This window comes from Ammospiza nelsoni, chromosome 15 (genome assembly GCF_027579445.1).
Source record: "Ammospiza nelsoni isolate bAmmNel1 chromosome 15, bAmmNel1.pri, whole genome shotgun sequence".
Lineage (NCBI taxonomy): Eukaryota > Metazoa > Chordata > Aves > Passeriformes > Passerellidae > Ammospiza > Ammospiza nelsoni.
The window spans coordinates 7,411,942-7,437,562 of record NC_080647.1 but is presented as its reverse complement, the minus strand read 5'-3'; the positions used below and the strand labels follow the sequence as shown (position 1 = coordinate 7,437,562).

At 48.6% G+C, this 25,621-nt stretch overlaps 1 protein-coding gene and 1 long non-coding RNA gene across 2 annotated transcripts in view; both read right to left on the bottom strand.

Moving 5' to 3' along the window:
* Positions 1–5,646: 5,646 nt before the first annotated feature.
* On the bottom strand, positions 5,647–12,411 carry LOC132079838 (uncharacterized). The gene is made up of 3 exons (XR_009419470.1): positions 12,358–12,411; positions 6,364–6,491; positions 5,647–5,923 (listed from the first exon to the last, which is right to left on the bottom strand). It is a non-coding gene; the product is annotated as an uncharacterized LOC132079838 (long non-coding RNA).
* Positions 12,412–14,504: 2,093 nt separating this feature from the next.
* HS6ST2 (heparan sulfate 6-O-sulfotransferase 2) overlaps positions 14,505–25,621 on the bottom strand; it is a 125,615-nt gene continuing 114,498 nt past the window's right edge. The window contains exon 2 of the mRNA XM_059483102.1: positions 14,505–17,329. Within this exon, the coding sequence (XP_059339085.1) occupies positions 16,627–17,329 (703 nt within the window). The 3' untranslated portion in view covers positions 14,505–16,626. The remainder of the gene's footprint in view (positions 17,330–25,621) is intronic.

Genomic DNA, 25,621 nt, shown 5'->3' with positions numbered 1-25,621 from the left:
CTCACACGAGCTGGCACAAGGCAGTCAGGGATTTTTACAGCTCAAAGAGATCTACCTCCTGCCTAGCCCACAGCAGTTTCCACCTTCTTCCCTGAAGTCCACAAGATTTTAAACCTGCAAATTATGAGACTCCCAGGCAGCCTCACGTACCAGAGAACAAGGAGGACTTGATGGGTTTTCCAGTCCTAGAGCAGCCCTCTCTCCATCACCCCTTGGCTCCACCAAGCCCTCCTGGCAGCTGTTTGCCTGCACACTGAATTGGTCTGGGCCTGCTCTCACTCTCCCCATGGACACAACAGCCACACTCTAATTCCAGCTTTGGCTTGCTCTCAACAAACCCATTTAGGTCCTGTGCCACCTCCCCAGGAGCCATCAATGGCAAGAGCCCTGCCTGTGCTCTGCCACAGCCCCACTGCTGTACCCACAGCTGCCCAGGGGAGTGGAACAGGAAGGAATCCCAGTGCTGAGCAGAAAGATTGCAGAGCTGCACCCCAGTGGCAGTGCCATGCAGACAGAAAACAGCACTGCGCCAGAAGTGTTTGTGCCAAGGGGTGATGAAGGCTCAGTGGCTCTCTGGGCCACCCTCACAGCCACCTGCAGATCCCCTTGTGGGGCCACGAGACCCATGGTCTCTGCAGCCCATGCTGGAGGAACTTGGTGCTTCAGGCTGATGTTGTGACACCTTCCCCTGCTCCACATTGTGAATCCTCTGAGGTACTAGGAGAGCCACAAATTAATTCCTTTTCTTGCTACAAGACGATCAATGGAGTGAGCCAAACACTGCTATGGGGAGTGTGGTTACTCATTAGAGGTCCCCCTGTGCTGCAAAGGGAAAACACAGAAAGATCCCCACCATAAAATCTGCCTTCTGCCATGTTGTGTTTGTTTGCTGCAGCGTTTTCTTCAGAAGGTTTTGCCCTGAATTCCTCAATGTGTCAGGACAGAGGGGCCTTGGGTCCCAAGTTGCTTCGCACATCACTCACCCTCATGGCAGTGAAACCCAGCATTTGCTGGGACGTTGTATTCCTGCACTTCTGTATGGATTCTACTGACTATGGAAAATGCTGAAAATAAGTCTTCAAAACCTAACCTCACTCAAGCAGAAGCTGATTTTAATGGCCACTGCTGAGTATTAACCTTAAATGTGCTACCAAGGAGTAGGCAGAGACAGAGGCCATGAGCACCTCTTAGAAATTGACATTTTACATAAGAGGTTGACAAACCAGGATCATTTTGACACCTTTGATAAGATAAATCATTGTAGAGTATTAGAATTCTTTTATTTTTTAGCAGCTGAATATTCTCAAATAACAGTTTTTAATAACCACAAACGATGACATCAAACTGCCACACCCCTAACTGAAATCATCACTCACTTCTTCTGGCAGGTAGGGAGGGAATTCTCAGCTTTCCTCCTCCTTTTAAACAACCTCTGCAGCAAAGAAACATTAAAAGGTGGAAAAAACACACAATCTTGCATGGTGGTGACATTGACAGATGTGATGGTGCGGGCTGTACATGACGTTGTGATTTTTTATTAATAACTCTGCACTGCAGAGCTCAGTTAGGAAAAGAAGGAGTGCCTGAGCGCGTGGGGAGGACAGCTTTGTTCTTTGAACTTGCAAGAGAAAGAAGGTAACGTCAAAGGCAGAAACACAGGAGGGGAACAAGGCTCACAAAGGAGGCAATGGGCTGTGGGTGGCTGCGAGCATCAGGTGCATGCAGAAACGAGACCCCAGCCATCAGGCACCCAGGCTTTCAATCAATTGACTTGGATCAGCGACAAGAGGGCAGGAAAAGATGCTCTCGATTTGTGGAGCAGATAAGGGAGGTCCAGTCGTTTTAAATAAAAGGGTTTGGGAGCTTTTCTGTGCTGTTATGGTGGATTACCCACAGAAAATGCTTGCTCCCTTCCTCCAGCAAGGCAGCGTTCTTGTCCCCCCTGGCCCACACAAATGCCCCCATGAGAGATGAGCAGAGCCAGGCAAGAAGGGGAAGGAGGGATCCCTTCTCCAAAGCCAGCAAAGGCTGCAGCAGCCCCGTTCGCCCGTTCCTCCAGCCCGGGAGGAGCTGCTCTGCAGGAGGACACGGGCGGCTGCAGGAGCAGCCGAGGGCCCGAGTGCCAGCGAGTGATGAACACTCTGTCCCCAGTCACGTCCCCGCACCGCCGAGGGGAAGGAAACCGAGCTTCAAAGGGAGAGAGCAGGAGGGACCCGAGTTTCCGGGGGCGGCTGCTCCCCGGTGTTTGTCATCATCCGAAAGAGGAGTGAAAGTTTTCGCTCTTGGGATAATTATTAAAGACATTTGGGTCTTGCTTTCACATGCCCTCTTCTTTTTTGCTTTTTTAATTAACCGTAAACCCCATCCCGACTGCTAAACAGGGATCTGTGGAACTGAAGCTTGTATAAATGTGGTGATTTATGTTCCTTTGGAAGCGAACTGGCATTTCTGAGGAACCCCACCCAAGCCTAGCAAATACCATGGGAGCGCACTGACTCACTGGCTGCTGGCGCTCGCTGCTCTCCCTCCACGGCTGGAGCTGCAGCCAGTTTGGGCACATGTGAGACAGTGCCGGTAAGCGAACCCGGGTCCCCAGAGACACCTTGCACCGAGGAAGCGCCTGCCAGAACCTCGGGCTCCCGGGAGAGGCTCCGAAGGGAAGGAGAGCAGCGCTGCGAGGCTGAGTCAAGCTGTGATCAGCCAGCGATGCTGGAGGAAGCTGGCACAGCCTCTGCCTGCAGCCAGGGGAAGAGCTGCTGCCAATTAAGGAGCGTTCGAGTCACCCCGAGGCGCAGCAGAGCCCTGCCGAGCGGCCGGCCTGGCAAGCCTTGGCAGAAGCGCCTTTGCTCGGCTGCACCCTGAGAGCAGCCGGGAGGGCAGATGAGCTTGAGGAAGCTGTAACAAAAATCCAGCGCTGCCTGCACAAAGATCAGCCCAGGCAGCAATACCCGCCGAGCACCTGACACGGGGGAGCCTGACTTACGGAAATCTGTTCAGCCATTTGCAGGTGTGATCCTGGTGAAATAAATAAATAAGAAAGACATCTCCGCATTGTTAAAATGGCCCCTGCCTACTCAGTGCTCTGCTCCCTCACATTAATGCAATTGTGTTTGATGAATTGCGGGAGAAAAGTCCCTTTTGACTGCAGTGCTCCCAACAGGCTGCAGAGCCACCCTTACAGGCTGGATCTTGGGCATCTGCCAGCTTTTGCATACATCCCATATACAAGAAAGCCCCCAGGACCACCTCTCACTGCCCCACCCACCCTAAGGAGACCCTTTTCCCATGCACCCAGAGAGAGCAACACTGATCATGGGTGTACCTGGGTGGTGTTTGCCTGGAAGAGATGTGCTGGGCTCCTACACCTCCCAATGCCATACAGTGAACCAGCTGGGCCGGTCTTCCCCTGCTGGATTTTTTTTGTTTGTTTGTTTGTGGTTTTTTTGCTAGCTATCCATCCAATATCAGCTGTAATAAAAAAGGCAAATCAGAAAACAATGCCGTCTGTTTGTGTGTTGTAAACTGGGAGAACAGCTGCTACTCCTGGGCTAAATGGGAAGCCTTTCCTTGAGAGCCATAAAAAGCAGGGTTTCTCCTTTCAGTTGCTGCATCATATCACAAAGAATGGCTTCTGCCAGCCTTGCTGCCTTTTTTTTCTAAATAAAACCAGGTACAATGGTCAGGAACAGCACACAGGACACAACTCTGCCCCTCAGTGCTCAGCTGTGCCTTTGGAGAGCCTGAGAGGCATCTGAAAAGCAGAAAAATCGTTTCCTGACAATGTCCAGCATGCAGAGGAACCTGGACATGCTCTGTCCCTGGTGTGTCCCTCTGAATTGTCTCCAAATGCAACCAGCACCATCCCCCTAGAGCCTTTCCCTGCAGATCTCAGCACTGAGAGACACTGTGTCTGCTGTGCATTGCAGATCACTTTGGGATTATATCTCCATCTTAGGTTGAAGCAAACCTCCCTGGGTCATTGGGGGACTCAGGATACGATGATCTATGGAGCTATCACCCTTTCCCAAATGGGTTCTCATTTCTTCCTCCAGGGTCACTGCTCCAAGCAGAAGTATGTGACAGACTTCATCAGAAATTAAAAGCTGCTCTAAATCTGCTCTTGGTAGCCCAGCCTGCACACTCCCCACCATCCCCAAACACACAGAGGCTTTGTTTAAGTATTACTCAGCTAATATTTCTTTTTCCGTGACTTATAAAAGGTGCACTAATCACTGTGGGAGAGCAGGAGAGGCCAGCAAGGATTGCCACTCCTTGCAGCACCACAGCTCCAAGCCCTGACCCTCAAACGTGACTGTGTGTGTATCCCACCCACTGAGCTGTGCATCCAAATCTGTGCCAGGGCTCAGCTGCAACCCTGGAAAGCCTTCCCAGATAGTTATCCAGTGGCTGCTGCTGGATTTATTTACCTCAGTGACAGGGCTTTTGGGGACTTGCAGCGTCAGGCCTGGAGCCCCTTTGAAACTTTATACAGATGGGAGAACAAAAAGAGCACAGGAGCAAGAAGATATAAATAAATGGGAGATGTCTGCTCTTGGCTGAGAATAACCCTGTTTGATGGGAGAAAACTTTTGTCCTATTTTCTGTTTTATCAGTGGAACAGCACTTGACAAGACCACTGCTCGGCTTTTCTTTTCTTGTCATTCAGAGGGAAACGTTTCTGCCTTAACAGAGCTGATGTTTCCTTGCAGACAGAAGAGCAGCCTGCACCCGAGCTGCAGCAGAGACAGCTCATCAAAGCCCCAACAAAGCTGCTCTTGTGCTGTAAGGCAGCAAAGCAAACAGCCTGCTCCTGTTATCATCTGGGCTTCACACACTCAGAGCTGTGGCCACCATTAACAACAGCACGGGCTAAATTCTCTTATCCCTGCTCTGATTCTGTTCTACCAACAGCCCCACTCTCTCCCATAAAGCTGCCAGGGCAAGTAGTCACTATTTGTGAAAATGCAGGGCTTGCAGTGCCTGCATGGCTCCTCCTGGCCTTGCACAGTGCATTAACCTCCTCAAGGATCCATCAGCACTCAGAGATTGCATCACCAGCTCCCAAAGGAGGCAAAAATTAATATCTGCTATCCTAAAGCATGCCTTATAAACAAACATCACTTAGCTGAGGAAAATGGGGGGTCAGGAGGCTGCCAGAGTCTGGGACTTTGCTGGGAGCTCCCTTTCCCTGTTTCCCAAGGCAAAGAGGGCTCAGGCAGAAGGAAAACAGAGGAGCTCCCTCTCCCCCAGCCCCAAGGACTCCCCTCTCTGGGAATCAATATTGGGATCATAGGGGACTTCAAGAAGAGATCAGGTGAATTTGTGGGTGGTGGGCACACAAAAATCTGGGAAGCAGGAGAAACATGGACTTTCGGATGAAACAGAGCTGCAAAAATAATTTCCTGTCTCCTGAAACATTTTAATTGACTTCTGGATACCTTCAACAACGGCTGTGCTCCTGAGAGTGGGATACTGTGTAAAAGCATCTCCTGGGTGTACACACAATGTTTCAGTGGGGAGGAGGAATACAGAGCAACATCCAAAAGGATCAAGGTCACCTAACCTGGGACCATCTCAAAAGGCAACACTTATATATATTGAAATAAATGCCTTTTTCCTTCTAAAAATCAAACCAACACCAGCATATTCAAGGAATGCACTTTAATTTCAACTAACTGCTCATACAGGGTTTTTTTGTTTGGTTGGTTTGTTTTTGTTTTTTGGTTTTTTCCTAAGGGTTTGCTCCTCGAAGACACCCATAATTTCCCCAGGGGAGGGACAGGAGCAGGCAGGGCCCGGGGCTTTGGGAGAACGGCAAGAGCCCGGCAGCAGCTGGGGATTGGTTTTTCCATGGCTCCCTCTAGTGTGTACAACCCAAAATGGGATTGAACACAGACAATGAATTTCGTGCACTCAATGCAACCTGAAACAGATTTAATACAACAGGCATTTAAAATGTATTTCCAGAGGAGATGTTTGCTCTAGGAGAAATTCTGCCACTCCTGCACAGAAAAACAGCTACTGGGGCTGCAGGAGCAGCTGGCTGAATTTTGCATGCTCACAGTTTGATTTCCTGTGTTTCTGAACCAAAAATTAAAAGGTCAGAAAGACTCTTCTGTAATAGCAGCTCTGGCCTATTTTTCCCCTATTGCTTTTTCATTTATTCATATCTTCCTCAGGGACTGATCTACCTTCTAGAATAATAGGGTTATTTTCTGAGACTAATCTAAGAAAATAAATTAGAAAGTCTAAACCTTTCATTAGAGCTCAAAGAGACAGAATTTCTCGGTCAAGGAGAGCTGAGACACTCAGGAATAGATGTCCAGCAAATAACATTTATTAATTATGCATATTCATACTCACAGCCATGGACAAAGGCAGCCTCCACCAGCAGACCTGCAGGAGGCTGCCTGCAAACCAATGTGTAAAGTAAACAGCTCCTTTATTGGGCTAAGTGGTCACGTAGTAAAGGAGCTCACATTTCCAAGTAGCTGTGGAGCAAAATAATAGGAAAGCTATTAAAGTCCAGAGAAAGATTGCATTATATTGCCTAAATTAAAGCCTAAATCAGCATTGATGTAAATATTACGGTTCCTACTTTCTTCCACTTCTGAATACCAAGCAGAACTTGGCCAGCACATAGAAATCCTTTCAATAAATGCTTATTTTTCCCCTGGACTTCAGATGGGGCCAGGGAGGGGAGAACTTTGCCCTGAGGGCAGAGATCCTGGCACTGGGAGAGGGCCAAGGTCAGGCTGGGTTGTGATGTCCAGGCATCTCTGCTGCTTGGCAGGCGGGAACACCAAATTCTGCTCCCCATGATCAGCAGGAAAGTTTTCCTCACACAACAGCCTAAGGCAAGGAGCATCCTTGGCTTTGGGGCCCTGGGAAATGGGCTCTTCCCTGAGGTCTCACAAGAAGGCCAACCTTGAGATGAGCTCCATAAGTCCCCTCCTATCCTGGCCGCATTTTCTTTGCTTCTCTGCATGCTGAGCCTTCCCTTGAGGAGCCAGGCTGACCATCAGACAAAGCAAAATAAATGAGCCACACCCCAACACTTAGGTCAAGCAAATCCAAGGTGCATCCTGCTTAATTACTATCTGCCCTGAGAATTAATCAGAACAATTTACCAGCTATGGTGCTGCAATTGCAGGGGATGCACCCAACTCCCACACAAGGTCTGTGAGGAAGATGAGCAGTGCCAGGGTCAGATGAAGACCACTGGCCTCTATCATAACCAGTATATAAATGACCAATATATAAAATAGTCACAGGTTGCAAAGCAGGAGAGCTCTGTCATGCAGCTGACTGATGGAAGGCAGCTTTGCCACGCTGTCACCCCCAGGGCAGCCTCCCTGCCACCCCAATGCAGAGTGCTGCACTCTCCATGCCCGGGTGTCCCTTCCAGGGAAGGCTCTGGGGCTGCACAGCATCCTGCAGGGGACAGAACCTGGCAGCTCTGGCACCATCCCACAGGCACAGGGGACAGCTCCACTGCCCCAGAGCTGGTGCCAGCTATTTCCTTAAGGGCACAGAATGAAGTGACCCATGAATATTCAGAGCCCACATAGCAGCAGGACCTTTTCTAAGAGCACATCACAAGTGTTAAGGGTGGTTGAGATGATTGGATTGTCTCCACTTGGCCTCTGCACTTTAGGTGGGCTCCCTCCACAATCCAGAGTGCAACTTTATCTGGCCCAAGTGTCCCTCAGAGAGCAGCAGCCAGCCTTGATCTGGGGACAGCAGGAGCTGGAGGATCCCCTGCTCCCCTCTGTGGCTTGTTCCAGCAGTTAATCACCCTCACTCAGAAATTTGTGCATGAACTAGAAACATAAAATTAATGATTTCTGTCATCTCCTGCCTTGGCAGCCTGCTTGTTCTACTGACAATGATTCAGTAATCTGAAAAACATTGTACTTCATTTACAGTATTAACAGCTGAGCCTACAGATACAGAGATTGCAGCTACTCTCATGGAAAGGCTGTCCTGCAGTGTGCAGAATGACTTACCTTTACATTCTAATTTCTATCATTGCCTCTGCAACCTCTGGTTTGGCCTTCTTGCTTGTGCAGAAGTGACAGGAAAACAGCCAGGTCAAAGGGGTGAGGATTTAGGGCGTGGGTTGCCAGATTCAGCAAAGAAGGAGGAGGCAGGAGTATGTTGACTCCACTTTACCACAGCTCATGGTCTGTGCCTTACAAACCTCCAGCCCAAGCACTGTTGTCTTATCCACCAGCCAGGTGTCTTGGGAGGAAAAACTCTGCTGACAGTGAGTTCTGTGGGTTCCATCCTGCTCAGGAGCTGAGCACCACTGGGAAAAAGCAGAGTCTGACATTTCAGCTCTGATCTTCTCTCCATCCAAAATCTGACCTGCCACTCCCAGAAAATCAATGCAGCCAAACCAGATAATGCCACCCCTCTGCCCTTCCAGAGAAAGGGAGAGATCAGCTATGACAAATGCAGAAGGCCACAAAAAGTGCACTGCCTTAAAGAGCCATCAGAGTAATTTTAAAATCAATGTGATGTTTGACAAAGAGCCAGCATGACTCCTTCCAGACTAGCAGTGCCATCCCGAAATGCCCTGGAAGGGATTGGGAATTCTGCAGGCAGCACTTTGCACACACTGATGCCAATGCAGCATTTTCTCTGCAAGGCCATAAAAGCAAATTAAAAAAAAAAAAAAAAAAAAAAAAAAAAGAAAAAAGAAAAAGGCAGCATTGCAATGGTGTGAGCAGCTGGTGAGGGGAAGTGGCACCGTGGGTGAGTCACAGGGACCCTGCAGAGCCACCCACACACCATGGGCACGGATGGCCAGGCAGCCATGGGGCACAATGTGCTCTGAAGGGCACCAGAGGATGGCAGGACATCCTTAATTATAATCTCTGCTCTCTCCACGATGGAACTGGAGGACAGGATGGAAGGGACTGTTTGGGAAAGCTGCTGCTGCCAACCTTTCCCCCCTGCCTGGGGTGGTGCTGGCAGTGCCTCCCTGGCACATCAGAGCAGCCCCAGCAGGCAGCATTATTCTGGCAGAACTTGGGGCATTTGGGCTCCCAGGGCAGGATCTGGCTGGGCTGAGAATCTGTGAGCAATCCCAGAATGGATAAGCTGAAACAGAGCAGTGGTACCCAGGGCAGGGCAGAGGGGCACAGGGCTGTGACAAGGACTCACCACGGGCACTGCCCGTCCCTGTGCCCACACTCACCCACCCTGAGCAGCCCCAGATGTGAGGTCCCAAACGTGGCTGCTGAGGAGGGGATTAGCAGCTCACAGCTCACGAACCTTAAGTGATTTCCAGAATGATGGTCACATTTCACATTCCAGGCTCCTTGGCCGGGGTAAGAGCTCTCCACCATTCCTCCTGGCAATAGCTGCCCGTGTGTCACCTCTTGGCTCAGCTGCCTGCCAGCAATGGTGGGGCCTGGCACCACCTGGGCCACCTCCAGGTGTGAGTCCTCCCTGTGCAAGCTCAGGCACTGGAGCACAGGACCTGAGGGAATCAGTTCTGTGATTCCCTCCTCATTATTCCCATACATTTGTACTTTAAGAACATATTTTAAAAATACAGCATATCACTACTTTTTATTCTCAATTCATTACTTCCAGGAAGCACCTGTAACTTTTATATATATAAATAAGCAATACCCCCAGACCTGCTCATTGCATCCATCTGTGCACCCCAGGAATTAACCCCTCTGATATGAGGGGCCAACCATGTGATTTTCCATTGAATCAAAATAAACACATGTCCATAAGAAAACCTCAAAGGATTACAACAAATGGGGCAAAGGCAGCAGCAGTAAATGCACTTCCCAGCAGCAGCAGAAGTTACTCCACATCATCACCAGCCCTGGGAACGGAGGAAAGGGAATTCCTGCCCTTCAGTCCAGCAGCAGGAGTTACCCCAGGTGTGGTACTTCTTCAGAGAACACAAAATTCCTGGTAATGACTGTAAATCTGTGGCTGGTGTCTGCAAACAACCATGGGCACACCGGGCACCAGGCAGTGGCACCTGGGGCCCATCTGGATGTGGTGGCTTCAGCCCAGACCAGGACACACAGCCTGTGTTCCCAGGGGCAATCTGCACCACAGCACCTTCCCTGCACGGAGAATTTGGGCTCTTTGTGTATTTATTAATACACAAAGAGCCCAATACACGGTTTTATATAGAAAACTGTGAAGCTGCTCCTGGGAGCAGAAGTTCCTGCCTGGCCCAGGCTGTGGGCCCTGAGCAAGCACCAGCTACAGCCAGCCTGGGCTTTGGACAGGAGGGGTTTTCTGAGCTGATGTTTGGGATGGGAGCTGCTGCTGATGGCCCCTGCCCAGCTGTGGTTTCTCACCCAGCCATAAAATTGCTTTCTGCACCCTCTCTGTCCCCAGATCCCTGTGGGGCTGGCTCGGGGTCAGCTCTCAGCCACATGCAGAGCACACCTGCACCTTAAGGATGCTCCAGCAGGGCTGTGCCCCCTGTCCCCTGTGTCCCATCCCCAGCAGCTCCTCCCAGGGCAGTCCCGGTGGGCTCTCACCAAGCCCGGACAGGGACAGGGACCCATTAGCAGGGGATTGACTCCAGAGGCTGCTGCTGCTGAGGGTGCTGCAGCCATCCAGACAGCTTTATTCATTAGCAATTAGGCAGGCGTTGTCTGGCATCTAGATTAATCCCACTTTTAATTATTTTGAAACTGTGTGAGATTTCCCAGGCATTAAAGATTATGTACGCGCTTGCTGATTCCACAGCAATTATTCTAATGTAATGATGTCTATTAATACTCTTCCCAGCTTGCCATGCCCAGAGGGGAAATTCCCATCTCCCCCTGTGGAGATCACATCTCCCACGAGGCATAACCCCCCTATTCACCTGCTTACGTGGCACAAAAGAACATTTTCCATGTGCTTCACCTAATACTAATAACATTACAGAGCTGCTGCTGTATCAAATACCAAGCAATGATAGCAAAGGGGAGAGAGATCCCTTACAGCCACAGCCCACCCAAAACCCAGCATCTTGTATTTGTGGGATATTTTGAAAGGTAAAGGTCACAATATTTTTATCCCAAGTCAGGCTAAACCATTTAATCTGAAATCAAAGGTTTCATTCAGCTTCTGCATCATTTGAGCTCATTACAGATTGCCTTTACAATCTACAGACAGCATTTAAAAGAAGAATGTAGTTTCAAAGAGGGACAATGAAGTGTGAGCTGACAACCTCAAACCATAGAGCTATTCCAAAATCTCACCTTTCCTTTGGTATAAACATCCCCCAAACTTATCAATTTCCAACTATAATTCTCATAATTCCCAAACTTCATGTATCAGAGAGTTTGCTATTCACTGGCAAAACAAGTATTGTGCCATTGGCCACCAACTGACACTGTGGGGCTGAGACAGTTATCAGAATGAGGGCTCAAGTGAGTGCTGTGCCAGGACCCATGTGCATCCCTCTGCCCATGAATGCCCAGCAGAAAATACATATATTTGACATTAATCTCTAGCTTATATAGAGGTTTATGTCCACAACTGCTTGTGCACATCCTATCAAGTGAAAACCTTATTTGCAGTCATATGAGGGAACAGATTAAAATAGCTGAGATACCAAAAGGCAGTGGTTGTAGTGTCCTGAAAATGAACACTCAGCTCTCACTATAACTATTTTGATTGTTTTGCATATATATTGTTTCAGCATTTCATTGCTCCCCAAACAAAAAGCGATATAACCTCTCCTGCCTGCCCTAACGTATCCTCACAGAGCTAAACTGCATGACAGAGCTGCTGGGTAGAGACCACGGGTAATTTGGCTGATAGATCCTCTGGAAGCTCAGAGCTAAATTCGATTTCAGGCCCAAACTCGTCAGCCTGTCTCTGGAGATGGCAGAGCAGTGATATTAGCATGATGGCAACGCTGCTCACTCTGAACTCAAGAAATGGATTAAATGAAATTACACTCTTCCCTGATGAGGCTGGTGGAACAGGGAGATTGCTTTAGGAAACCCAGAATTGAATTTCATAGGTAAGAGTTCAGATGCTGGGCTATTTGCTCAGGAAGGTTTGGCAGGCTGCTCCTCCCTGGAGCCACAGCTGCCAGGAGGGCAGGAAGGACACGGTGTCAGCTCCCTCCAGAGCCTGCAGCCACCCTCACTCACATCACTGCTGGCTTTGGCAGTGCTCCATCCACTTTGGAGGCAGGAGATCCCACAATCCCATCCCAGCATCCCCATTCCCACCTGTGAAGGACTCTCCACTTCTCCCTTCTCAGGCACTGCCACCCCAGCAGGGTTCAGCAATACCAAACCACCCCCAGCTCCTCCCAAATGCTCTGGAGACAGGGAGATTTCTATTAATTGGAAGATTTAAATTTACCTGCTTGGAAAATACCTCTCCGGCAGAAGATGTCTCTGTAAGGATGCCCTCTCCACCCAGAGCTGCTCTCTGTGCCTCCCTGCAGTACTGGGCCAGCCTGGCAGCTCAGGGCTGCAGCTCAAGGTTTGCATTTGTTTGACAGGTTTCCTCAATTACCTGATAATTCTGGCTCAAATTTAAGAGAGGAGATGGATCAGGTTTTTTTCTCCTCTCGTCATGAGCAGAAACAGCTGAAATAGCAATTGCACTGGTATGTCAGGTGTTACCCATGGCTCTGATATTTTGGATAATGGGTGAATTTTAAAAACTACACAAACAAGCCCATTAGTTCATTTTCACTCAAAAATAACATAATTGAAAGCATATTTATTATGCATCTAAAATGCATCATTTGCCATATAAAGAGGATGCGAAGGTCATTAACAAAAATCAGCAGAGCAGTTCATGCCCAACAGCCTTTACATACCAGGTACCCTTTAGGAAAGCTTTAGTCCCACACTTTAAGACCCAAATACAGCCCTTTGCAAGGCCACACAGGTCTCACAGTTACCAACATCCCAAGTTTTTGGAGGGCAAAAGGAACCAAGACTTTCTCTTTAACATGAATTTTAGCAGTGCCCATCACCATCTCCTCACAGCCCTGGGCTCCACCCTGACTGGCCCAGGTGGTGCTGGCAGTGCCAGAGGTGCTGACATCCCTTTCCATCCCTGGAAACTTAAGAGGCATCTCAGTGCTCCAAAGAATTTTCTTAATGTGTCTCCAGGCTTTTCAAAACTCACCAGAGGGTTTGAGAGCTTCTTGACTCACTGCTGCAGCTCCTCACCTTCTGAAGTTTGTCTGCCCAAACATCCCCCACTCCCTCATCCTTCCCCTCCTGCAGTAAGAGTTTTCTCAGCTGTCAAATGACTCCCCTCAAAAGGCAACCCCAATTGGTTTAATGCCAATTTCACTGCTGGGTGCTTTTTTAGCTGCAGGGAGGCCTCTCACACGACCTCCATCCCATTAGCAGCCCCTGCAGCACCCTCTCAGTGCACTAACAGACCTGTCTGTTAAATAAAGCCAGTCAATGCAGATCTGCTGGCAGACCCCTCCACCCCTGCTCCCAGGGCTCAGAAAGCCTCACAGAGGTAGGATGCCCCTGCAGGTACCCACAGGAGAAGGGCAGCTCTGTCCTCACAGGAGAGTTCCAGCAGATCAAGGCAAAGTCTCCCGTGCACACCTTCATGACAACTGTCCTGCTGCAAGCCTGGCAAACTTGTGGGCCTTTTATAGACACCAAGAAAAAATGCCTCCATCCAAACTGTCAGAAAGTGTCTTTGTGGCATCTCTGGCCAAGAAGATGCTCAGAGGGCTGGAGAACCTCAGCTCTGGAGACAGGCTGCGAGAGCTGGGGGTATCCAGAGCCTGGAGAAGGCTCTGGGGAGATCTCAGAACCCCTTCCAGTGCCTAAAGGGGCTCCAAGAGAGCTGAACAGGGAGTCTTGACAAGGGCATGGGGGGATAGGACAAGGAGGAATGGCTTTAAACTGAAAGACAGAAGAAATACCTAAGATATCAGGAAGAAATTCCTCCCTCTGAGGGTGGTGAGGCCCTGGCACAGGTTGCTCTGAGAAGCTGTGGATGCCTGGAAGTGTCCAAGGCCAGGTTGGACAGGGCTTGGAGCAACCTGGGACAGTGGAAAGCGTCCCTGTCAATTTTTTGTGTGTCCCCAGAAGGGATACAGTGGGATGCACTGGAAATCAATGGATAGGAAGCATCCTCCAGAGTCAACATAGAGGGTGGGCATCTCATAAAGGATAAAAATAAATCATATACATACACACACATATATGTACACAGAAGAGAAAGAACTCCTTAATGCTTCAGACCACTAACAATCCTATTTAAAATCACCAGAAACCACAGCTTGTTTTTCTGAGGGCTGCTCATAAGTTGAAACCTCTGCAGTAACTCCTGAACCAGACAACATCCCAGTGGTTTTGCCCTTGAAAGCTGTAGTTTAAATACAATTCAGAAAAGCTATGACTTCAAATTCACATACTTGCTATCAACTGCTATTTCACTCATGTTGGAATTACCATCCATTCTCAACTGTGCAGCTCTCAGCACATCGTCAGAGAAAGAAATAATCACATGAAAATCAGAAGTCTGTAGTTAAATTTTATTTATCAGTTCTATTGTTAAATGACACAATCAAAGTCAGTGGATTGGCCTGTAAATCTACACAATAAGACAGCGTCTACAGTGGAAATCAGTAGAGTTTGATATGGTTATGACAAAATGGTATCCTTATATTCGTACATCCCCTATATACAATAAACAGTATACACAAAGAAAATGCAACTAGTCTCTGTAAACCATGCACACCACAGCATAAAAACAAGATGCACCTCCTGCAACAGGCCTCCAGCTTGCCCACAGTTAAGTCCTGTTTACAGCAGTGCCTTTCAGTTTCAAGAGCAAATTATTTTCCCCCATGAAAACCAAAATACAACTGAGACATCATATTGGCAACTGCAGTTCTCATTTAAAAAAAAAAAATTGCTGTACATGAAGTTATTCTCTTCTCAAAGCTGCTAATGCAGGGTATTGGTTTGCTGCTGCTTTGCTCTCCCCTTGCCCTTGGCAGGGTTGCTGCCCCCAGGCAGCCACACATCATCAGATGTAAAACCACTTCCAGGTAACTTAGGCATGGAGCCCTAAGATGTTTTTAAAGCCTTCTGCCTCATTTCCTCCCCCCCTGCCCTCCTGGTGTATAGAGTCTTACAGGTGAAAGGCAACAGTGCAAGTGAGCCTCGTGAGCATCGTGTCCCCGGGGCCGCAGAGGGCCCTCGCAGCTCAGTGCCAAGCTCGGCAGCACTGCAGGACAAATGTGCTCAGCTTGCTGAAAGTCTGGCCCAAGCCTTGCAGAGGTTTGTATTTTTTTTTTTTTTTTTGCATAGAGATTTGTAGGAGCCCCTCACACCACGTTTGCTGTCCCGTGGGCCTCGGGGAGGCTGGAGGGCTGCAGGATCCCGCTCCAGCTCTGACCCTGAGCCCAGCAGAGCCTGCTGGGGAGCAAACTGTGCCCCCCATGCACCACACCTCCCTCTCCCCCTCTAACTATGGCTATGGAAAAACTGGCTTCCCTCATTCCCAGTCCTCATCCGTCATCGCTATGAAGGGCTCAAGAGCATAGGAAAAAAAAAAAAGCCCTGTTCTTATCTGGTGTAGCAAAGATTTACTGGAAGTAAATCCTAATTCAAGTGCAAATCTACTTCCATTGAGCAATTCTCTTTATAATATTGCTGGGATTAGAGAGTTTTATGACTTTTTAAAGACACTACACAAATATCAGCAACATAATTTCATCTAGTTTATACCACCAATTATTAAGGAATGATAAATTCAGCATTATGTATTCTAATGGGTAAGAAAGACTTAAAATGAGACACTGTCACAGGATTATAACTTGGAGAAGGCTTTATGAAACAAATATGAGAATGTGCTGTAACTTTTCCAGAATGGTTAAAATCATACTGCCCTGAAAAATTCTGGAAACAGTGTCTTATAACGTTGGCATTGAGTTCAGAAAAGTATGCATGTATTTTTTTTTTTTTTTTTTATATGAGATAGACCAAGCTTAAAACTCTAAACAGCAGTAGGTAGAAAAAGTTTAAAATTTTAAATATTTATATAGCTAGAGAAATTACTTCTATTCATTTTAAAAGCCAATATTATACATAAAACTAGTCGATAATTTTTCTAGACCTTTACTGTTCCCTTCATCATTCACTCATTAACTTGGTAAATATCATAAGCAGTTGGTGCCCTTGAAAACACATTATTAAAATAAAATTAAGATAAAATCAAAGGAAAAGGATTTGTTCATATACTGTATTGTGAGAGTATGCTAAATGCTCGTTATTAGGAAATGAGTTTGCTTCCCAGATAGATTTCAGCCGAGCATCATAAACATTTTCCAGCATCCCATTTTGTACTCATAACTAATTTAAGGATTTTTTTTTTCTTTCACTTCTTTTAAATAAATGTCCAAGCAAACATTTCCGATGAGCCGAGACGGCTCCCGTATTTCATAAATAACCCAACAAACCAACAATTTAATTACACGCTAAGATTAAGTGTTCCACGTACAGTACAACATTTACTGCAAAGGCAACTGCAAAGGCAACATTTTGACCTCTTTTTGCTTCAGACCCTCGAGAAGCATCACTGGGTTTGCAGGCTGGCTCGGGCTCTGCTCGTTTTCTGCCCGGCAGGTGCGCCCCACTATCGCCGCCAGCGCTCCACGTTCCCCGTGTAGTCAGTGCTGGAGCTGTTCTCGCCCTGCTCCCTCAGGTGCGCCTGCTTGGCCCGCAGGATCTTGCGCTGCTCCTGGCGTTTCCGCCGCGCCTCCTGGTGCTCCTTCTGCCGCATGTACTGGTACCGCTGCAGGAACAGGTCTTTTGCATAATCGTACAATTCCATGTCTAAAAAATTGAGGGCCTCGATGCGCTGCTGAGTCTGCTTGTCTATCTCCACGCTGGAGGCCCTTGTGCTGTTGTACTGCGTGAACGGCGAGATGAAGTTCATGTTGAAAGTCTTCTCAAAGAGATACTGAGTCTTGCGCTGGAACTCGGTCAGGCCGAAGAAGGCCATGCGCTTCAGGTTCTCCTTGGCACTGTCCAGCAGAACCTTATTCCTCTGCTCCTCGGGCATCACCGACAGGTTGTAGCAGCCCACCAGGCTGAGGTCGGAGAGCATGCGCACCTGGCGGTTGTTGGCCAGGTTGTAGGGGCAGTCCATGAACTCCTGCAGGGAGCAGCCCGACCAGTCGTCCCCGCTGTAGCAGCTGGGCAGCTCCTCGGTGGTGGGGGAGCGGCCGTCGCAGACGTGCAGGGACGCCTTCCATGTGGCCCCGCGCTGCACGTGGCGCCACTCGCTCAGGTACCGGGACACGGGGTCACGCAGGATGGTGATGTAGTAGAAATTCCTGCCAAGGGGAGAGGAAAACAGAGCGTTCAGTCCCGTGTGTCTCCAGCACAGAGCGCATTAACGCTCACAATCGATACAAACAGGCAGAGGCACTTAAGAGGCTTTTAGCAGCCCTGCTGCACAGGCTCCTCTGTGAGTTCACCTCCACAGGGTGAAGGACGGCTCAATAAATCCCTGGGGGAAGCGTGAGGGGCTGCATCTACCTGCACACACACAGAGCTGTCGCTGTTACCTGGTGGTGTCTCTACAGAGGCCAAGGGAACCCAAGACCCCTCTGTGCTGGGCTGTCTCTGTGGTAACACCCTCCTGCTGGTGCTACAACTGATGGTTGCCCCAGACCTTGGGAGAATACTTGAAGTATCTCCCAAGATGTAAGCCATGACCCAAGCAGGACACAGGTAGCCCTGGCTCTTTTAATTTCCTTGTACCACAGAGCTGCACTGACAGGTTTCCACAGACAGCAAAGAGCTGCCTGTGCTGTGTTCCTGATGAGCAGTTGTGGGTCTCAGCTGCACGAGCCCCAGAGCAGCATAACACTTCTGAGGAAGGTATTTCTTACAGGACCTTTCCTTTTGCAGATCAATGGGGTGAGCCCAGAAGCCCCAAACCACTTCCACTCTAACAAGTACTTTGGCAAAGCCCATATAAAATCCTGTTTTACTCTACTGCCTTCATCTGATACAGGACTGAAATGATGAGAGAGGAGAGCTAAGTGACTAAAAAGAAATTAAAGGATACATTACAGCATTTTGTAAGAGAAAACATTTTTCAAGAGAGGTTCTGGCTTTGGTTTGAAGCAACAGGATAGCAGCACACGTGGGGGTCACCCTGCCACTGGAAATCCATCAGGCCACCAGCTGGAAAAGCTGCAAGTTCAACCACAGAACTCACCCAGAGCTCACTCCGGGCTGCACATTAATATCCACCATCAAACACCATGGTATCCACCATCACAGCCTGAGGATGGACACGGCTCTTTGAACCTCCACTAACATGACCATGGCCTCACCTGGATGATGCTGGAGGAACACCATCAGGATATCAGCCATCTGCTTAAGCAAATGGAATTAAAGTAGCTCAGTAAGCAAATTGTGCTGCAGGGAAGGCCACTCCTCCAGGAGGAGGACACCAAGGAGTGTGTGCCCAGGAGCCCTGAGCCCCTGGGGTGTGACTGCCATGTCCTTGGTGCTGTGCAAGGAGGAGAAGGACATTAATTTGCTTTCTCAAGTGACATTGTGACTGGTCACCTTGAAGTCAAACTTTCGTTCCCTGTTGTTTCCTTTGGCAGAAAAGCCACTAGATGTCAATGTTTTACAGAAAATCATCTTTGAACGGACTAAAATGTGAATCACAAGCACAAAAAGGATCCAACTGCACAGGGAAAGGAAACCTAGAGAACCACCATTCCTCTTCCTATTTAGAGCATCCACACTCATGAATAATTAAGTAAGTAGAAAGTACAATAAACGTGCAAAGCCAAATAAAACCAATGAGCCCAAAACAGAATCAGTGGCTGGAAAAAACAGCATTCAACACTTGGAGCTGGGACACCACAATCAGCACCACCCCTCTGCTCAGAGGGATTTGGCCACAGATTCACACAGGCAAAAGGAGCAAAAGTCCCCACCACAACCCCCAGGAAGGTCCTTATCCACAGAAGTGCCATTCAGTAATTTCACTGTGAGAGCTGGGGGTAAGAGTGAGCAAGAATAAAGCTCACTTTCAGGAGTGAGTGGCAGCTGCTAACCCCACACTGTCCCTTGCAGAGATGGGGAGAGTTTTGCTCTGTCTTATCTCAGCAGGTCTCTGGTAGCTTTGGAGAACTCAGCCTGGCAAAGAGGAAGGGCTTTCCATGAGCACCACCTCAACCAGAGCTGTCCCTGACAATGCTTCTGCCTCAGGCTCCTCTGATGCAGCAGCAACCCAGCCTTGTCAGGATCCCCAGCAGGGGAAATGGAACATCTCTGGGATAAACCTAAGCACTTTGTTTACCTTCTGCCAGGACTCCTGAGCCTTGGATCTAGTTTACTGGAACACTGCACTGAAATAATGACCCAACCATACAGCACTAACCTCTACATTAACTACAGCAACAAACCTCTGATGACCGTGGGGACAAAAGCAAAGCCCTGCTTGCCCCAGAGCCCCTTGCAGGAGCTGGGCCATGAGCAGCTCAGCTCAGGGGAGAAGGGTGCAGGCACAGACATATATGTTTGAGAACATATATGTTTCACAAACATATATGTTTGAGAATCCAGCTACCAGCTGGAGGAGAAGGCCAAGCAGACTGTGTGCTCTAAGGTCATCACAGAAATCGATGGGGAGTTAATGCAAGAAGGGAAACAAATCCTGAGCCAAGATCGATGCAGTGAGCGTTTTATTACAGCCCAAGCTCTTCAGCCACTCTCCCTTCGTGCTCCTTGGTCACAGGCGGTGACAAAGCGTCTCCCTTGGCTGCTGTTGTAAAAACCAAAAGAATGAATAAAAACTCAGGCTGAGGGAAGAGGCTGTGCTGTAACAGAGCCCTGTCAGCCTGGGCTGCCTCACCTGGGCAGGTACCTCCATCTGTGCCTGCCAGGGAAATGCTGCAGTCCAGGGACACTGGGGGGATGAGGCTGAGCAAAGGTGCTCACTGGACTCTGCAGTGAGCATGGAGCTGTCTGGGCCACTCCAGCAGCCTGAGCTCAGGATGCCAGGCAGAGACACTCACAGGATGGCCCAGGCAGGGACACTCATGGGATGGCCCAGGCAGGGCCCTTATCCTCCCTGGCCTAAGCACAGCTGGCTGGAACAGGCTCACAGCTGTTACTTATTCCACCTTGTTATTTTCCAGATGAATCCTGCTTTCAGAAAATGAGAAGACATGTCTTAGGGAGAGATGCTTTGTCAGTTGCTGGGCCAATCTCAGCAGTTTATGCATTTCTCTCCAGCCTATTAAAATGTTACCAAAAGATGCACTGCCCCTTTTGGGAACATCAGCTTTTGCCCCAAGCCTCTCCTCTGAGTTAGGAATCATGGCAGCTCCAGGAAAGCAGCTGTGCTGCTCTGTGTTCATCTGAACTGAGCTTCAGAAAGTCAGAAAAGCGTTAATGCATCCTCAACTCAGAGCTGTGCCAGAGATGAATTCGGCCATCAGCACTTTGAGCATCATTCTGCTGCAACTGAGGAAGACTTAAAGCATTGCAATTATTTTTAGCTCTGTAGGTAACAGCTTGTTCTTTCTGCTGCCTTACCAAGGGAGTGCTGAGCTCCTGCCTGCTCCTTGAAGCATGTGCTTCAGAGCCCAAAGCAACACGTTTGCAGGTAGAGCTCCAACTGCTGTGAATCATCCCTCCCAACTCAGAGCTGCACTCACCAGAACGTGGCTTTTCTGATGCACCTGGGGGGCCGTGAAGCAGAGAGAGGGAGCTCAAGGGCAACTCACAAAGCAGGGACTTGCTTCTGGTCTCTCCCTGAGCAGTGCTGTTCCTTGAGGAACACGGGGACTGAACAGTCCCACAATGTTGAGTTTGTTCCCCATGCTGCACCTGTTTGCTTTGAAGGATAATCCTGTGGTCACAGTGTCCATTCCTGCCAGCCCTTTCCCCACCTCTGCCAAACACTGGGGCAGAATCAGATTCCCTTTTTTTCAACCTGTTTTTTAAAGAATCCTTGCATCAAATTTTGAATTGCAAAATAAAAAAAAAAAAAAAGAAAAAATATTGATTTTCAAGTAAGGAACTGTGAAACCCCAAGGGATGACAACACTGAGTAAAGCCAGAGATTTCAGAGTCTGGAGAAGCTGCCAGAGAAGGGATATGCAGGTACTCACACCACAGTGCTCAGGGGGCTCATTGTGTGCAGAACTAAAGAGGTGAGGGGCAGGGAACTCTAATTATGCATCAAAATGGGTCAGAATCTCCCAAAGTCAGAGCACATCTCAGCCCAACCCCGCTGCCCCACTTTTTAATGGCCTGCTGAGGTTGAGGGAGGCTAGAGGTCAGATGTTGGCAGCTGCCATGGCTTCAGCCTGGAAACCTGAGCCTGGCTTGATGGAACTATGAGGTAAGGACTGGAGAGGGGAGCTGAAAGCTGAACATGCACTCACCATTACATCCATTAGTGGATTAGTAGGTGAGGGACTGAGTGACCTTTTCCCATTTCTGCTGAGAAATGAGGCTGCAGCAAGAAGGGCTTTGCAGGTTACTGAGGGTGAGAAACCTGCAGCCTTTGCACAGGGAGCACTGCAGCCCCAGAATCATCCCCATCTCCCCCACAGGCTGTTCCCAGGGGCAAACTAAGGCAGGAAAACACAGCTTCAGCACAGGGCTGAGGAAGCACAGCTATGATTTCCAGGGAAAGTACTGGGGCAGTCCCATTCACCATGCAAAAGTAAAGCCAAGCTTTAAGCTGGCTCAAACACACCCATTTGTATCTAGGTCAAGCTCAGCCAGATGGCAAGCCTGGCTAGGACGTTTGGAGTCACAGACAGGGGCTTGTGCAGTGAATCGGAGGCAATTTTATACAATGCCTCCATCTCTTTGAGTGGAGATGGGGGAGGCAAGGAAATTTGTTAAGTTTCCAAATCTGTAGGGGTTTTTTTTCCCCAGTTCATGGACTTTGTAGTACATTAATGGGCCAGTGTGAAACCAAGTTTTGCTCCAGGTGGAGGTGGATATTTTGAAAGAAAAGTTCGCTCTGAAGGTGCAGGGGCAAAGGGATAGACCAGATTTGTGCCAGCAGAAATGCAAATAAAACAAACTAAAACCCTGCAACAGAGATTCTGCATATGATGCAAAGGATTAAGGATGGAGCTACTGGAAAAAGAAAAATAATCATAGAGTTGGCACTTCAGCACCAGAAACAATGCACAATCACCAGAGCCAGCAAGCAGCACAAGGACATCCATGTCCTACCCCCCTCCACACAAACTGCTCATGCTGCTGAATAAAAATCTAGAGAGCTTGCTTATAAAAGAGTAGCCACATACTCATTCTTTTAAAAGCTGAGCAATTTAGGGTTTTTTTGAGATGGCAACTTGTCTCAGCTCATCTGACCACAGGAAGATGCTCCTACACTGTGGCACAGATCTGAGATCCCATCTCCTTCTCCTCCACTGCTCCCAGCAGCTGTGGGGAAACTGAGAAACTCTGTCACAGGCATGTCCTGCACTTCTCCCTCATCCCACACCACCTGGAAAACGTCCCTGCTCAGGATTATTTGACCCTGCTCAGGATTATTTTGACAGCAAAGTCACAGACCATGATGGAAGGTCAGGAACGCGATGGGTGTGAGTCTCACATTCCTTGTTGTGCTCTGAGGAACCCTCCCTGTGGGCTCCAAAGCTGCTGATGGATTTTAATCTCTGGCAGAGGGTCTCCAGCCCATCAATCATGGCCACCACATCTCTCTGAGAAGTCAAACTCAATTATGCCATGCTGGGCGCCGAGTGCCTCGCTCCCAGAAGTTGAGGTTAATTCCCATCAAGAGTGGCCCACTGAGAATTTGATTTGCTAATACCACAAATTGTTCCTCCAAGAGAAATACCACTGCTGCCTAATTTGTTGGAGTCAGGCATCTGTTTGGAGATCACTCAGAGAGAGGCAAAGCGTTCATTTGATACTGTGACTCATCCTGGTTCTTAACAAACTCTGTCACCTAGAGACACAATCAGAAGGACAGGGGTGGGCATCCTGTGAGAGCCTCTCCTGCCTCAACCATCCCTGCTTGGAAGCTCCCCCCAAAATGAGAACACCTCTTCCCTGCCAAGAGCTGCTCCTGCAGCACAACTCACAGAGATGAGGCCAAAATATCTGGCAAGTTTACTGGGCAGTGCTGGAATCAAATGTTTGCATCCACTCTAGATTGGTTCCAGATGCTTCCCAGCAGTGATGTGGATGGCACAGGCAGCAGTGGAGATGCATTCATGGCCCATGGGCTCCCCAGAGTGCTGCTCTGCTCCAAGGCCTCCCAGCCCCACAGACAGCAGCAACAAACCCCATCTCAGAGTGGGAGAGGAGCAAGGGGGGCTGTTGAGTTCCCCTGAGCTGCAGGGAGATCTCATGCCCACCGTTCCATGGCTGCCTCCATGCCCTGGATGTGGATCTGCAGCCTGGCTGCCCATGCCAGGGCTTCCCCTGGCACTGTCACAGCTCATGCAAGGAGGTGACCATGGAGCAGGGGTATTGGAACAGGACTGATCCCCTTCTCTCCTCTCCCCAAAGACCTCAGTGCAGCTCAGGCCCAGCTGCACCCTGGGCTGGCTATACTTGTTCCTACGAGACCTCTCTATATTCAGGCATTTAAATGAAACCAAGCTTCCAGGTTCACCTCATCCAAAATTCAAAGTACAGTAAAATCTAGATGAACAAATCCCTTCTTCATGAAAGAAGTGATGGATAAAGATTATGGGGAGGGAGAGAAGGAGGAACAAACACCCCTTCCCTCTGCAGACTACCCAGACTATATTCCTTTACTCTGGGTCTCAGGGTGGCAGAAGCAAATAATGCATTAGCTCTGAAAAAGGGCCTGGAAGGAAAGGAGATAAGTATTTCAGGACTGTGAATTAAAGCTGTTAGCAAATGCAAATTTACATTTCCTCTAAGTAATCATTATGTTTTCACTTCTATCAGCACCCAATGAATCACAGAGATGTTTTGTCTAGAAACACTAATGGTGGGGGTAGGAAGCCAGCAGCCTACCCACAGCAACGGCAGCAGGGGAGAAGTGCCAGAGAAAGCCATAAAAAGGAGCTGGATTTTTCAAGAACAGCAATTACATCAGCCCATCATTGCCCGTGAAATTACCAAAAATGAAAGATCTGCGGGAAAAAAGCATTTCAGGCACAGAGGAAGGCAGCGATTTAGCAGGTCAAGGTACACATTCATATATGTGCAGGCATGGCATATGCAAACAAAGATAATGAAAATAAGGCTTTAAACAAGTAAAAAATATGCAGCCTCACACACACACATGCTCCCAACTACCCTCACGCACAAAATAATTGTCCACAGTGTTGCCTGCAGAGGGGAGAGCAGCCCTGCAGACTGCCAGAGTGGTATTAATTTCATAATTGCCTGTATTATTAAGATCTCTGCAGGACACCCCTGCTCACAACCAATTCAGCAAGAATAGTGACCTTTTAAATTACTTTTTTTTTCAGCAGTGCATAAAACGAGAAGCAAGTTTCTGTTTTTAGACTCCGCAAACAGAAGAGTGACTCAGTTGCTGGTGCCATTCCCACTCTCTGCCTCCGCCCTGGAGTCTGGCATGGGAAAGGGTGGCAATGGGGCCCAGAGCCATCCCAGCCACCTGACCTGCTGGATAAAGGACTGAGCTGCCCTCTGGAAACATCCAGCTTCCATCACAGCCCATCTAGAGCAGTAAAGCTTCCCACCTCATGAGCTTGGTTATATGACAGAGGCATCAGGATGGAGGCAGCAGTGGTGTGGAGGTAAAACATGGGAGGTAAAACACAAGGAAAGGAGCAAGGTCACAGGAGGGTCAGTGTGTGCCATGCCTCCATCGTGCTGGATGACAACCTGAGCACAGGTGACACTGAATTTGTGAGGTCTCAGCAGCAAGGCCTTGGCTTTGGAAAGTGCCTTCCTTGCTTAGGGTGATTATCCCTTAAACAGAGGCAGAGCTGAATTTTGCTCTTAATGCACACTAAGAAAACTCAGGTTTTCTAAGGTATGAGCGATGTCTTTTGAAACACTGAGCTCTGGCACCCACAGAGTGCCAGGAGCACCTTCCTATCCTGGTGTGAGGAGCTGTCCCTGTCCCCTGGAGCTCCTGGAGCCACACCACACACATCTCCCAGGAGTGGTACAGCATGGCCCCAATCACAGAGCTGTTACGGATTCATTAAAAAGCATGGCAGATATCCCAAAGCAAAAAGGAGGCCACTACAACAGAGCTGCTGAATAACCACAGGATGCTGCTATAAATCAGATCTTTACAACAGTATTTACCCCATTTAAATGCTGCTGCAGGAATTAGTTTCAACGTGTAACTGATATTTCTGCGGTGGCAAAGATCGAGGTTTGCAAAGCCTGCACTCCAAAAGCAGCTGTTTACAGAGATGGAATAGTGGCAGTTTTTCATTTTCCAGAGTCCACTCACCCTTCCAAGAATCTTAATGCCTCATTGATTCATAATACAGTACATAAAGATTTCATTTTTTCTTGCACACAGTGATATATTATGGAGGCAATCTATTTTGCCACTGAAAAGTTTGCTTAGTAGAGAAATTTGGAGTTTTGACATTCAGGAAATTACAGTCATCTGTAAAGTGCGATTGATATGCCAA